This window comes from Sinocyclocheilus anshuiensis, unplaced genomic scaffold (assembly GCF_001515605.1).
Source record: "Sinocyclocheilus anshuiensis isolate Anshui unplaced genomic scaffold, SAMN03320099.WGS_v1.1 scaffold1251, whole genome shotgun sequence".
NCBI classification, from domain to species: Eukaryota; Metazoa; Chordata; class Actinopteri; order Cypriniformes; family Cyprinidae; genus Sinocyclocheilus; species Sinocyclocheilus anshuiensis.
Genome location: NW_015539970.1, coordinates 754,713 through 769,941, shown reverse-complemented (window position 1 = coordinate 769,941; position 15,229 = coordinate 754,713). Strand labels below are relative to the sequence as shown.

Sequence of the window (15,229 nt, the reverse complement as noted above, 5' to 3'; positions counted from 1 at the left end):
CTCAATCGGATGTGTGTTTGTGTGCTGGACTGGTGCATATGTGTGTGTGCCTGTTTCACCTTTATATGTCAATAATAATACATTTTAGTAATCTCTCTTCAGATTATAGAAATTTTGGTTTTAAGTTGTTTTTACCCATATTAGTTGCTAAAAACATGTTTTCTATCTTTAATAACATCTGTAAATACATCAATATAACAATATCAGTTTCATGATTTCTGATGCATTCTCAAAAGCACTAAATGTAATTTTTAATCAATTATCTAACTATATCGAAATAATGCAAAGAAAAGGCAATGATGATGGAACGATGCCACAAGAATTATTACAGGAACAAGGAAAGCAGCCATTTATCTTTGTGTTGTGATTGACAGGATTAGATGAACATGCTCCTCCCAAACCTTCATTTGGAGCTCCATTTGTTTAAATGACAGCTACTTTATTGCGTTTGATCTATTATGTCTGACTATGCAGATAAAACCCACTTTCTGTCCCTGTGAGGTTCATGGCCCCTGTTATATTGAGCTGTCACAGGGAGTTAAGAGAGAGAGAGAGTTAAAGGCAATGATGGAAGACAGTGGTGACTGGAATTGGTGGAAACTCTCAGCAGAGACACATGCGCTCAAAGAGATGCCACAGTAGTTTTTATTGGAATGAAAGGTCAGCAGTCTTGAAGGAGTAGTTAAACCAAAAATTTTAATTTGCTGAAAATGTACTCACTCTCAGGCCATCCAAGATGTAGATGACTTTGTTTCTTCATCAGAACAGATTTGGAGAAGTCTAGCATTACATCACTTGCTCATCAATGTGAATGGTTGCTGTCAGAATGAGAGTCCAAACAGCTGATAAAAACATCACAATAACCCATAAGTAATCCACATGACTCCAGTCCATCAAATAACATCATGTGAAGCAAAAAGCTGCATGTTTGTTAAAAGCAAATCCATCATTAGGTCATTTTAACTTTAAACTGTTCCTTCTGGCCAAAATAGAAGGTCATAATCCATAATAACACTTCCTTCAATGAAAAAGTCCAACCCCTGTTATCCTCTCACATCAAAATCCACTGACATATTTGTTTAAAACGGTTTTCACTTGTAAACGATCCTTGATCTGTGCATATTTCTCTCCTGATTCAGATGGCACAACTGTTTTCAGCAATATTATGGATAGAGGACTCGTTTGAATTAAAAAAAAGTTTTTTTTGTTTTTTTTTTATACAAAAACAGCTTTTTTTCTTCACAATGTTAATTGATGGACTGGAGTCATGTGGATTATTTGTGGATTACTGCAATGTTTTTATCAGCTGTTTGTCATTCTGACGGCACCCATTCACTGCAGAGGATCCATTGGTTAGCAAGTAATGTAATGCTAAATTACTCAAATATGTTTTGATGTAGAAACAAACTCCTGTACATCTTGGATGGACATGACGGTGAGTACATTTTCAGCAAATTTTCATTTTTGCGAATGCTAAAAAGGCAAATTACAATTTACCATACTAATGTCTGGGTAATGCTAGTCTAGCAGGTGAACCAGTGCTGCCAAACTGGTGAACTACTATCTGACCTCCATATAACCTCCATTGTTATATGACAGGTTCTGTGTGTTTCTCAGGGTTTAAATCTAGAAATCTTAAAACTACTCTTTCATCTCTCAGTTCCTTCTGCCATTTATGTGTGTCAATCTTGAAAGAGTTTGCAGAGGGTCACTGAGGTGAATAAAGTCTGGAAGAGACTCAAATTGAGTCATCTCTTCTTTTCTCGTTCAATCTCTGACAGTTGCCAGTACAATGTCCAAGCCTTGAAAAAAAACAATTTTTCCCACCTGGGATCCATTTAAGCGCCAGACCTGTATGTCTTTGTACGTGTGTGTATTTGTGTTTGTGTGTGTGCGTCTATGTGTGTGCGCTGTGGTGGAATTAATCCACTGCCAATATCCCAGTGTCCAGCACATCTCGGCTCCCAGGGTTCTCATCTCATTTGGTGGCTCTTAAAAGGAACACTCACAGACTGATGTGGCTGGAATATCAAAGACTTCAGCAGTGACCACACAGGCAATCACTGTCCATCGATCAATCCGAGTGACAATGGAGAACTGATGAAAGAGAGAAAGTGATAGGAGAGGCCATGAAACAAGGCCACAAAAGACATTTGCTACATTTTCTTACTGACGGGAAGGTAACAGCTATGTGTGACTGAAAAAATCACTGAAAGAACATGAAGCAGAATTAATGTGCATGACCTCTTGGCCTCGTCACAGGAAGGTTGTGAGAGCTATTCATTTTTTGTATTTTATGGTCTTTAAAGTCAACATAAAGTCAAAATAGACTATATTTACTTGCTTAAAGTCAATTGTGCAAGTTATTCTAAAGAAACAACAATAAAACAATATTTACCGGATGTCAGCTAGGTAGCAAGGGGAAAATAACCAGTAGTCAAATAGCCAAAATAATGCAGACTTGTACAAATACTAATACAAATAATATTACTACTACTACTAATAGCCAAAAAAAAAAAAACAATTTGAAATTACCGTTAGGAAATCTTCAGGCTCAACATCTCAGACACATCTTGGTTCCCAACAAAATCTATTCCTGTTCTACATTTTTATACTATTTGTATATAATGTTTTTCTTGTAAATGCATCACATTACTGAAATAAAATATGCAAATGCCATTTCATGTTGACTTTAAGTTTATATACATATAAGTAAATCTGAAATGCAGTGTGACATTCCATCTAAAACTCTCATACAATATTTTTCAAAAAAAGATTTATTAGTGTACATGCCATTTTATGACAGATTTTTATTGAGACTAATATTTTTGTTTTTAAAAAAATAATTTTTTCATACCACAGATTCATTTAAATTGGTTGATAGTGTTCAACTAGTGTAGGCAAAATAAATAAATAGATAATTAGATAAAAGGTGGAAAAAAACTAAGAAAAGGTGACCAATTACAGCATGTAAAACTAGACATTTTCCCTTATACGTGCATGTAAATATGAATCTAAAATCTTGATTTTTGAGTGTACTTCCAAAGAGTTGAGTCTACTTCCAATTAACTGTTTTGATATTCCTGAGAGGAGTTTAATGTTTGCTTTGAAAGAGCAGTTGTTAGAAAGCTATCGGAGCAATCATTTACCTGTTCGGAAGCCTAAAGCTAACCGTGTAGCCCTCTCTGGCTGCCCTTCAGAAGTTTGTTTTTCACTGACAAGCCAGCAACCTCTAGGGCAGTTGCATGTGGTTTAAGCAACTTAAAACTTGAAGCATTAATCTGCAAAGCCTCACAGATAAGCATCACTTTTGCTCAAAGAAAGAAAAGCGGCGTAGTGACGGCAGCACCTTTATAATGTCTCACACATTTCTTCCCTCAGCACCGCTAGACTAATCTGCAAGCAGCCGTCATAAACCTACAGGAGCCACAAAAACACAAGCATTCGTTGATAAGCAGAAACGTCCTCTCAGGTGGCTAATGAAGCAGGAACTGACTCATCAGACAGAAACTCAGGAGAGATTTTATTCCACAGCAAACAACTGGGAAAAGAATATTGAGTTTCTATTGTAACTCTAAGACCCAATTAATCCATTATTTCTCAACACAAGCCAATCAGAAGATTAAAGGTTTTTGGTGTACCTTGTATTTTTTCCCATTCATTTTTAGACTGCCCATATTTCTTATCAGCTGAGGTGCTTTTGGAAGCTTAGTTTTCTGCAACATTTGCTCTCCTGACAGGCATTAAATTGGGCCTTGTCCATGGCTCTGGATGGGGCTGCTCTGTCCAACCTTCACCTTGGACACCAAACACAGCTGGCCTCTGGCCCTCTTAAAAAAAACCCTCCACTCTCGTTCTCCCTCTTTAACACTTCCCTCACCTTCCAGACCTCAAAGGCCCTTTTTAAACCTGGTATTATGATGGTTTTCGTCAATCTGATCAATTGCCAATGACATTAAATACAGGCGTAAACGGGTTCTAAAATGTTTTGAGATAGTCCACTTTTGACCACTTCCAGAGGAAGTCAAAAATGATGAAAGCGCACCACAACAATCGATTCCAACTTCACTATATTGAGCCAAAACAATTGAAACACTTACCATTCATATCAATCCCAATTAATTGTAAGCACTGTAATAGCTTCATTTATTCAATTGTATTCATGTGCCACCTAATCGCCACCCACTTACCAAACATGTGAGCGTTATGGGACTTATTACGAGAAAAGCGCACCAAAACAATCATTTCCACATATGTTGAGCCAAAGCAATTAAAATTCACTGTTACCATTCGTATCCTTTGCCAAATGCTTGTAAACAACAATTTATTCAATCGTATTTGTGTGACATACTTGTGGCTCCCGTGAAAGTGATGTAGAGTGTGACAAAATAAGAGGGGAGGGTCCAGACGAAATCCAAATACAAGTGGTCACAGGAGACGCATCTAAAACACATGGTTATAGCAGGTGTAAATGGTAATGCCTCTTGGATGACTACTTGTGAATGGGTGACTGAAAGTGCATCTTAATACCAGGTGTAAACAAGGTCTTTATGTTTCTATTTAGTCACCTTGATCACGGTTCCTTACCACCCTCCTCTCCAGCTCACCGTGTGTCCCTTGTTGTCCTCATTGTGTGATATAAAGAGATACATGCTGGTAGACCTGATCTGTTGTTCTGAATTGAATTGTAGAAATGGGTAAAAAGAACAGGTCAAGGGCGTGCTACGAAACAAAAGGGTGTCACCCTGCACACAGACAATCAATCAATGTACTGTGTGTACTTACATCAAAAAATAAGTACAATGTACTTATTGTGTTCATATTGTATTGCAAAATACTTCTGCTGCTATTGAGGTGGGATACGGGTAAGGTTAGGGGCAGGTTTGGTGGTATGGGTAGGTTTAAGGGTTAAGGTGTAAGGGATGGGTCAACAGTTTAATTATAAATGTAATTACATAAATTAATTACAGATGTAATTACATACAGGGATTTTTGTTGCAATGTAAAAACATGTATGTACACAATAAGTGCATTGTATCAAATTATTAATTTAAATGTAAGTACATAGTTGTTAAGGCCACTTAATATAAAGTGGGACCAAATACTCATTAAAAGAACCACCTCAAAAGAGTCATCCATCATTTTATATTTTTACTGCTGAAAAGTGGTACAGGAAACATGGTTACAGGCAAACTACTTCACATTATGAAAACATTCATTTTAAGAATTAACAACAGGGTCCAGGCAGCACAGTTGAGTGAGTTCAGCTGAACACAGACAGCTTCAGAACAGTAAGTGCAGCAAATACATTTTCACACAGCCACTGAAAATAGAGTAAAGATCGATCTAGTGATTTCAAGAATCAATATCAGGATAGTTCAAATGAAGATCGCAATTAATTGGAAAAATCTATATTTTTACCCATAGTTTTCCCTACTGATTGAACAATTTATTTTCACAAATTTTGAAATTATCACAAGTGTGTTTCACAAGTGTGCACAGAAGATGCTGCTAAGCTGCACCAGTCTGGGGCCTGGGCCTAGACCAAAGTACAACAAACTTCAGTGCTGTAGTGTATGTTTGCTTAAACAACAATCCAAAACCAGTGGGATAAAGTTGTTTCCACAAAGTGTGTTCAACTTGATGTTACAACTCCCAGGTAACCACACAACTCGCTCACAGGTTCCAAAGCAATATGGGTGTAGATTAACTTTCATAAGCCCCTCCACCAACATTGCTTTCCAATTTGAGCCATTCTTCATTTCCTTTGCAGTTTCATAGAGGGCTCTGGAGTAATGATTGACAGATTTTGTTTCCTCTTGCACGCCGGCTCTTTGAGCAGTCACTCATTACAAACGAGTTAACAAAGGTCGGCCTGTGGGCATGAGTGCTTGCAGAGTTTGATGGAAGCCTTTCTGATTGAAAACAATAGTGGATTGTCTCACCAGCCCCAAAGAATCAGCTTTCCAGAGCCTTGAGGCGAATGTTGTCAGCCATACAGTTCATTAACCACTTAGATCTTTAATTAAACCCCCGTCTAATGTTAACTAATCAGAAAGATGCCAAGATTAGCAAAGCCGCCAGACCACAGAATTCCAAAAAAGGTCAGCGACAGAGAGGGAGTGAAAAAGAGCAAGAGAAAACGAGAGGAGATGAATGCTCACCTCTGATTAGTCATCATGATCCCACTAAAATGACCTTCTGTCAGGGGGAGAAAATAGCGCCGTGGGCGACCGGGTCTCAGAACGTCTCAGATGAGTTCCTCTGCAAAGCTGCTGCTGCTGTATTCCGTAGTCATGTGCCCCTCGTCAACTATTTAGACCTGTTCAATATTTAATGAACTTTAATAATCCGAGAGCGGAGATAATGACTCATTAACGCAGTGCCTCATTTGTCATATGTGCACCCAAATATATCCATTTTCAAAGCCCAGGGCAATTTGGATTTGGTTTAATATATCTCGGATTCAGCCAGAGGCAGACATGTTATAAACCATAATGTCATGACAAAGTGTAAAACCCCAAAAGAATAGCAGGCAACAGCTGCTAACAGAAGACAGAGAAATGGAAACATCAACTGTGACTAGTTCTAATCAGTCTGTACTTTACACAGCATTGTAGGTAAATAACTACAAGAGTAACAAAGCGCAGTAAATGGTAAAACTATTTGCACTGCAAATCAGTGTGTTTATAATTACAACATTACATTAAAATAAAATAAATACCAGTTTGCAATATTAAGCAGCATAACTGTTTTAGGGGTGGAACGGTTCAACTTACTCACGGTTCGGTTTGTATCACGGCTTTACAGTCACGGTTTCTGTATGGTTCGGTATGTGCTATGTTTAGGCAAAAACTATACTGTCAAATAAAAATAAAGAAAATAAGAATAATCTATCTAACTACAAGCAACAGCACAAATAAATACAATAGAGTAAAGATACAAATAAAATTTGTATCTAAATTTTTTTAGGGAGGTCATTACTAACTAACATTAGTTTTTAGGTACAGAAATTGAATAAAATAATGAAATGTAAAACAGTATTGCATTTATTATTATTATTATTATCATCATTATTATAATTATTATTTACTCTTACAGTTACAGTGATGCGTTTCTGGTCTCAAATTGTAGCTTTTTACTTCTTACAGTTTATAAATGTGTGAATTTCTGTCATGATGGTTCTTTTCCATAACACTAAATGTTGTAACAAAGTTAATAAAAGCTAAGCTAGTTAAAGCTTATGGGGCTGTCACGTGATGAACGAATGACTCGAAAAACCCGAAGACTCGAAACAGGTGAACTACTTGACGAATTCCAGTACAGAACCTATAGGATGTTGCGGATGCGCGACTGAACGAATCACTCCCCGAGACGACTCGTTCTTCCCGAGTCACATTAAAGATTCGTTCAAAATGAACGAATCGTTCAAGAACGACCCAACACTACTTACCAAGACGGCATTTTGACATAATTTTTGTGTGAATTTGTCCATTCTGAGGCACGAGTTTGCGCGCTTCGGATGAGCACACGCACAAATCTTCTCACTTGCGCACACAAGCTCGCGTCCTCTGGCCCTTAAATGTTTAAACTGGCAAAGCTTAAATGAGTTTAGCTTAAACAGATATCAACGTGTGCTGTTCAGGTCTCACCTGTGCGCACGCGCCTCAGAACCCGGGTGATGACGGAATAAATGCTCATATTCCAGCATACAGCTCTCGCATTGAACAAGAGTGAATATTTTGTCCACGTTTTTTTTTTTCATCGCTGTTGTTGTAATGTAAAGCCAGAATGCGCATCCATCAACAGAAACATATATTAGCCAAACCCTGTTTGTTTTACGTGTTATTTATAGCAAACCATTACAGATGCGTTGTCAGATTTAAGTTGAACCGTGGTCCTAGCGTGTGCCGAACTGTGGTCCTAGCGTGTGCCGAACCGTATGTAGAGAACCGTACGGTTCGATTTTTTCCCACGAACCGTTCCACCCCTTAACTGTTTTGTACAGCTAAAATAACTGGAAGCAAATTACACTTTCAAATTAAGATATTTTTGATGATATTTTTGAACTGACACGTTCAAGAGATGGACTAAGACATGGTCCTTTTTCTGGGTCTTGAAGGTGGTAGATGCACTGCTGTCTATGAAGGGTCAGAAAGCTCTCGGATTTCATCAAAAATATCTTCATTTGTGTTCAGAAGATGAACGAAGGTCGTTCGGGTTTGGAAGGACATGAAGGTGAGTAATTAATGACAGAATTTAAATTTTTGGGTAAACCATCCCTTTAAAATGAGGTGGATAGTGTTGAAAAAAAATCACTTGATTTTATTTTTGTGATATATATGATTTTAAGTTTCAGATTAGTTTTAGTTTGTTACACTTGCTCATATATTTTAGCTGTAAGTTTAGAAATTGTTTAGCATTTGTTTTAATATTCATCTTTTACGCAAAAAGCTAGCTGTGATTGCCAATCACTGATTGGTTGTTTTACATGTCAGTCTGATGGTTGATTCATATAACAGGGAGCAAGAGTGAACACCCAATATTTCATTGGTTTCAAAAGTATTATTTTCCTGTTCATTTGCTCCATAGGGATTAAACATTAACATTTAAATCTTTAATGTTGTTTCAATTTTATATAAACATATTTGTTACACTAAATGACAATGGAACATTATTTCACCCATATTTTGACATTTTATTTTCACAAAAGTTAGAGAAACAGAAACAGAATCATGGTCATGCAGTTCTTCACCTGAATTTATTTACATTTTAACAAAAATGGTGAAATAGCACTGACTGATGGCTTCAACAGAAACATATACCATTGATTATTAACCTCAGAGCTCAATGTTAAGTGTGCCTTGAACGTTTTATCTCTTTCTCTATAGAGAAAATTAACGGGAACTCGACTTGAGAGAACATGAAATACCATTTAATTAACAAAAGTCTTTGTTAATGATAAAAGTTTTTGGTAATGATACAATCTTGCTCTACTCTTGATTTTTCAAATACTCGAGGCAGAAGTAATGAGAAAGGTGTGAAATTGTGCAATTCTCCGTTGCATTACTTCTTCACTTTAATCTTGTCAAGAGATCCACTGTCCACAATACATTTCTGTTTTTGATCGCTGTTGTCAGTCTATAAAGCAGTGGTTCTTAACATTTTTTCCCACTGGGCCGCACTATGGTCCAAGTGCAAGTCTCACGGGCCGCACGCATATCATTTACATATTACATCACCGATACAAACCAACCAGATTTATAATATTATAACATAAATATTATGATATCTAATCGATTACATTCATTCAAATAAATAAATAATTCTACTCACCATTAATAAAGCACCTGATGCTGTCGGGAGCTGACCAATTTTGTAAAATTCGTCTCGAACGGAATAAGCACGAGGAAGTTGCGATTGTAAGTTGCAGTCTGTAAGACGCGCACGGAAGCGTGATTTGACGCGTGACATTGCAGAAAATGTGCGTTCACTAATGTAGCCTATGTTGATCTAAATATGGAAAGCACTTTCGAATTTAATTATCTGAGGTTCTCTCCAGAGATGTTTTGCCACATTTCTGCAATTAAGGATGATTGCTGCGTAGTATGGGTGTTTCCTTTTGCCTGAACATCTTCAAGTGAGTGGCGGAGCAAACCGAAAGTTGATGCCGAAAGTCCAGCACTCTCCTACCTTCACTGCTGATACTGCGACTATTCTTGTTTGTATGTGTTCCTTCGCTGGCATTTTCCACATTTCGATTTTCTCCCTTAATAACAAATTTGTCCATTCTGATGCTCAATTTTTCTGGACTAATGGCTGCTGATGACTATTTAAATTGAATTGTGCTAAAGTGCGCGCTTGTAAGTGTTAAATGCGTAACGTTAATTACGTGGGTAGCCGACAGGTCTGCTCATGTCTGAAAATAATTTATGAAAAACAAAATTATTTTACATAACAAAAACATTATAGCTTATATTTGTTTAGTACATTTTTTAATTAATGTAAAAACTAAATTGATTTGTAAAACTGAAAGTTATTTTTTTAATTGTGTTCAGCGTGGTGGGCCGCATTTGAATTCGTGACGGGCCACTGGTTGAGAACCACTGCCATAAAGCATGAATGTATTTTAATGGCTCTTTGCCCAGCTTGTTCACAGAGAGGTGTAGAAAGATGGGGAAACACAACAGCAAGCTTGCTCCTGAGGTGCTTGATGACTTGACCAAGAGTACAGAGTTCAACGAAGCTGAGCTGAAGCAGTGGTATAAGGGGTTCCTGAAGGACTGTCCATCTGGCATCCTCAATCTGGAAGAGTTCCAGCAACTCTATGTCAAGGTGAGGGAAGTCAAAGGGATGCTTTCCACATTAGGTATACCTACTCTCATTGTGACCCTCAGGTACATGAAGGAAATTAAAAAAAGATACTGAAGAATATTGTCAAGGCTTTCCCTGTTGGAAAAAAAACAGCATATGCTGGTTAGGTATGTTTTGAATCATGGCAGCTGGTTTGAGCTGGTTTAAGCTGGACCATAGTTGGTCCTTAGCTGGTCATGTGCTGGTCCAAAGATGGTCCTAAGCAACTAGTCAGGACCAGCTTAAACCAGCTCATGACCAACCAAGGACCAGCTTAAACCTGCTCAAACCAGCTGCCATGCTTCAAAACATAACCAGCATATCAGGGCTGGTTCATTCAAATGTGAAAATTCTGTCATCATGATTTACTTGTAAATACCAGTATGACTTTCTTTCTTCTTATGTGGAACACAAAAGATGTTAAGCAGAATGAATGAACTACAAAAATGATGAGAAGTCACTATAAAAATATCATAAAAATTGTGATTATCATTTTGGGGTGGACTGTTCTCTTAAGTAGGGCTATGCAGTTAAGTTACTAAAAAGTGTACTAAAAGCCAGATGCTGTTTTGTGTCTTTCAGTTCTTTCCTTATGGCGACGCTTCAAAATTCGCCCAGCATGCCTTTCGGACATTTGACAAAAACAGTGATGGTACCATTGACTTCAGGGAGTTCATCTGCGCGCTGTCCATTACTTCCAGGGGAAGTTTTGAGCAGAAACTCAACTGGGCCTTCAACATGTACGACCTGGACGGAGATGGCAAGATCACACGCATGGAAATGCTGGAGATCATTGAGGTGAGGGATTCAGAGAAGGCACTGCATCACATAATAAAATACGTGTTTGCTTTAGAAGTGTGTTCATCCCATTTTTTGGGATGTCTCTGATGTCCAGGCAATCTACAAGATGGTTGGGACGGTGATCATGATGCGTATGAACGAAGACGGGCTGACCCCACAGCAGCGTGTGGACAAAATCTTCAGCAAGATGGACAAGGACCACAACGACGAGATCACGCTGGAGGAGTTCAAAGAGGCGGCCAAGAGCGACCCCTCCATTGTTCTTTTACTGCAGTGTGAAATGCAGAAGTAAGGAAGGAGAGGAGGAAGATGAGTGAAGTGGGCTGGGGGATGTAGGGAGGGGAGGAGAACCATGTACAGACTTCTAGAGAGATGTAGGTAATAGATAATGAGAGAAAATGTACATACAGTTAAGTTAGACTGCATGATAATCTTGGGAATGTTAAGGGAATGATTATGGCCATTTGGAATGATTAGTCAAAGTAATGCAAGAGAGGGTCTTTTCCACCCTGTATCACTTATTACACATTCTGTCTGCTTTCCAGCCTCTAGAGAGAGTCAGAAAGTTCAAAAGATTGAATCCTTAATACAAGACATTTCTTTCCTCAAAAAAGGTCACTTCTGAGCCAACTAACTATCTTTTAGGATTAGAAGCATATTTGAACAATTTAATGTAAAAATGACAAATAATTAAATAATAATTACATTTTTTAAAGATACAAAAGTTATTTTTAGGCCTGAAATTATATTAGGGATACACAATATATCAGAATTAATATGGTGTAGAAGCAATTTTCATTCAGAAATTGCCAGTACATTTCACAAATAATTACAAAGAAATGGCAAACAAGACATAAATTAAATGTAAAATTTCAAAGTAGAAAGACTGAAATAGTATTTCACGTAAAACATTTTAAAATATTAATCTTTGTTTTATTTGTTTTACTACAAAAAATCATATTATTTAGTGTTACTGATTTTTTATTTATTTATTGGTGGATATTGAAATGACCTGGTATTTGAGACACTTAATAGTTCGTGCTCATTTCCCCTATTTTTACATTTAGATTATTTTTGCTGTCATTTAACACTCACTTGAAGTTAATCTTTAAAAACACAAATCATTTAATAACACTGTTAAATATAATCTTTAGCAAATGAATTTCCACTTTTCATACTGTACATTTTTATATAATTTATTTAGAAAAAATAGAAATGAATTGATCTATTATTCATTTATCTACAGAAGCAGTGTCGAGATTACAAGAACACAAGAAAGAGGGCTTCCGTAATTTATCGGTTATTGCGCATAACAACAATTATCTGCTTATCGGTATCAGCCAAATGTTTATACCATGCATCTTTTTTTATTTATTTATGTATTTATTTATTTTTTGCCCAGATTGAAAATGTCAGAAGAGCAACATGCCCGGTTACAGGTTGTGCCAGAGGAAGAGCATTACAGAATTACAGAGAGATCAGGGCAGGACTGAATCCTTTGATATTTGCGGGTGCCTTCATATACAGCGCTCTACCCCACTAGATAACACTCCAGCAACTAATACTGACACATCAGTGGAGTTTGAACGCATTGCCATAATCTGACGATACCATCACAAAGCATAGACTTCTAACTGCGTTATTGGCCGAGATAAAACTGAAAGGCCATGGCTGAGTAAAAGGGTGATATTTTGTAACGGGTCATGCCAGAAAACGAGGAGTAGTGTTAGCTAGAGAACTGACAATATATGTACATGATGACATTTTGTACATAATGCCTATACACATGCTTAATATGTACATGTAAATGTTTCTCTACCTTAGAACTGCTTTCATAATCTGACACAGCTGCAATGATTTGTGTGCTAACACAAAAAAACCTTACTGTACTTACGTATGTGGGTCTGTCTGTGGAAGAAGCACACTAATGTGTGCATTTTCTTCATTATAATCTGGTGTGAAAGCTGCAGTGTGAGTGTGCGAGTTCATGTAAGAGAACACAAATGCCTCAATCTTTGTATTCTTATGATCTTCACGCCAGTGCTAGGAGTATTACGCCGTCATGTTTGTTGTTACCTGGTGTGGGTGGTGAGCTTTTTTTTTTTTTTTTTGTCATGAGAGCTTTAGTTTAGTTCAGTCTTTATTAGTTCATCTCTTATTTCATAAGCTTTGCAGGTGTCACCTAAAGGGATTTTAATTGTATGAATATTGTCAATGTTGAACTATCTTTCTTTACTCTTGTAATGTGTGGACACAAATGTAAACCAGACGCAGAATGTGTAGTACTTGTCAATGTTACTATGCCGCAATACTAACATGAGATTACTGTTGCACTATGTAGTGAGTAGAGGCAATACAGCTTTAGTTTTAGACTGCCTCCCTGTGGTGAAAGATGTTAATTAACTTGCCCAGTTAACTTTAGCACCAGATCTTCAAACACTACGATTTCACTCAGAACCAGGGCTGTCAAGGGGTCCAAGGGGTCCAACTAAGTTCAATATGTGATATAGTCTCTGTGAATTTTAGCAGCAACCCCCCTTAAAAGAAACAGCTCGCAGTTTGCAGAAAATGTTGTTTTGGTTCCTTATTGGAACAGATTTTGAGAAATTTAGCATTTCATCATTTGCTCACCAAAGGATCCTCTGCAGTGCCGTCAGAATGAGAGTCCAAACAGTTGATAAAAAAATCACAATAATTCACTAGTATTCCACACGACTCCACAGTCCATCGGTTAACATCTTGTGAAGCAAAAAGATGAGTGTTCGTAAGAAACAAATCAATCTATAAGGCATTTTAACTTTAAACTGTTGCTTTTTGCCTAAATAAATCTGTAATAATGCTTCATCCAGTTCACTGCATAGGATCCATTGGTGAGCAAGTGATGTAATTTCTCCAGATTTCTCTTTTAAACCCTAAATATACTTCTAGATCACAATGAGGAGGGTCTTACTGGAACATTGTGCTACAAAAAAAGCAATGATTATTTGTATTTAGACATCTTTTTAGCTTTACCCAAGTGACTTATTTTTCATTAGTGAAAGGCTTTAGCAATTCTCAAAGATTAATCCTGCGATTCATTTTGCAGCAGTTCATTTTTTACATCTTCAGTAACAGCAGTTTAAGCAATTTCTTTACTCACCTATAAACACATTTTGTCACAACTGCTTTTCCACTACGCATAATCTTGTGAAATCCTTGTGGGATGTGTTTCCTGTCACATTCACACACCTCTGCTCATGAGTGGCAAGTGTAATCTCTTTCTTATTATGTCACATAATAGCTTTCTTTATACTAAACTGTGCTACCCCTTGTGAAAAAGAAGTGTGCTTAATTGTATTGAATGTGCACTTGTAGTGTACTTCAAATCTTTTAGGTATATTTAAAAAAAACTGTACTTGCAGATAATATAATATTAATGAATTAAAAGGTCACTTAAAGAAAGTATACTTTTATAACTGTTTCTTAATACACTTAAGTACACTTTGTAATACTTTCAAATTAAAAAGTACATTTTAAATCATTATGTGTTAATAATCTTTTGTCATGCTTTTGAAGACACTCTTACTTTGATGTGTTTATTAACATACTAAAGCACATGTAAAGTACTTTGTTAATATATTTTAAAAGTACTTAACTGCAACTTCATCATTGCAAATGTATAATTACAAAATTATTTAAATATGTGACAAAAATTTCAATAGAAATGACATTAAAGTATTTTTACTTTTAATAATTAATACAAATGCATGTAATACAACGATGTACTTAAGCAAAGACAATAGAATAAAGGGACTTTGACTTAAGTCCTACTTAAGTGGGTAAAATAAATTGCCTTTAATGTTAATTTAAACTGTAATAATATTTCATTTAAAGGGTTAGTTCACCCAAAAATGAAAATTAGGCTGCGTTTTACTCACCCCCGAGGCATCCTAGGTGTATATGACTTTCTTCTTTCAGACGAATCCAGTCGGAGTTATATTAAAAATAGTCCTTGATCTTTCAAGCTGTTTCATGGCACTCAGCGGGTGTTGCATTGCTTCAGTCCAAAAGAACTTAAATAAAAATCGCCCATCCA

General features: G+C 36.8%; 1 protein-coding gene across 1 annotated transcript in view; it reads left to right on the top strand.

Annotated features, from left to right (window-relative positions):
* LOC107687092 (visinin-like protein 1) overlaps positions 1-13,765 on the top strand; it is a 27,310-nt gene extending 13,545 nt beyond the window's left edge. Inside the window, exons 2-5 of the mRNA XM_016484274.1 lie at positions 10,160-10,335; positions 10,936-11,151; positions 11,249-11,442; positions 12,557-13,765. Coding sequence (XP_016339760.1) covers positions 10,160-10,335; positions 10,936-11,151; positions 11,249-11,442; positions 12,557-12,647 — 677 coding nt within the window. The 3' untranslated portion in view covers positions 12,648-13,765. The remainder of the gene's footprint in view (positions 1-10,159; positions 10,336-10,935; positions 11,152-11,248; positions 11,443-12,556) is intronic.
* Positions 13,766-15,229: the final 1,464 nt, after the last annotated feature.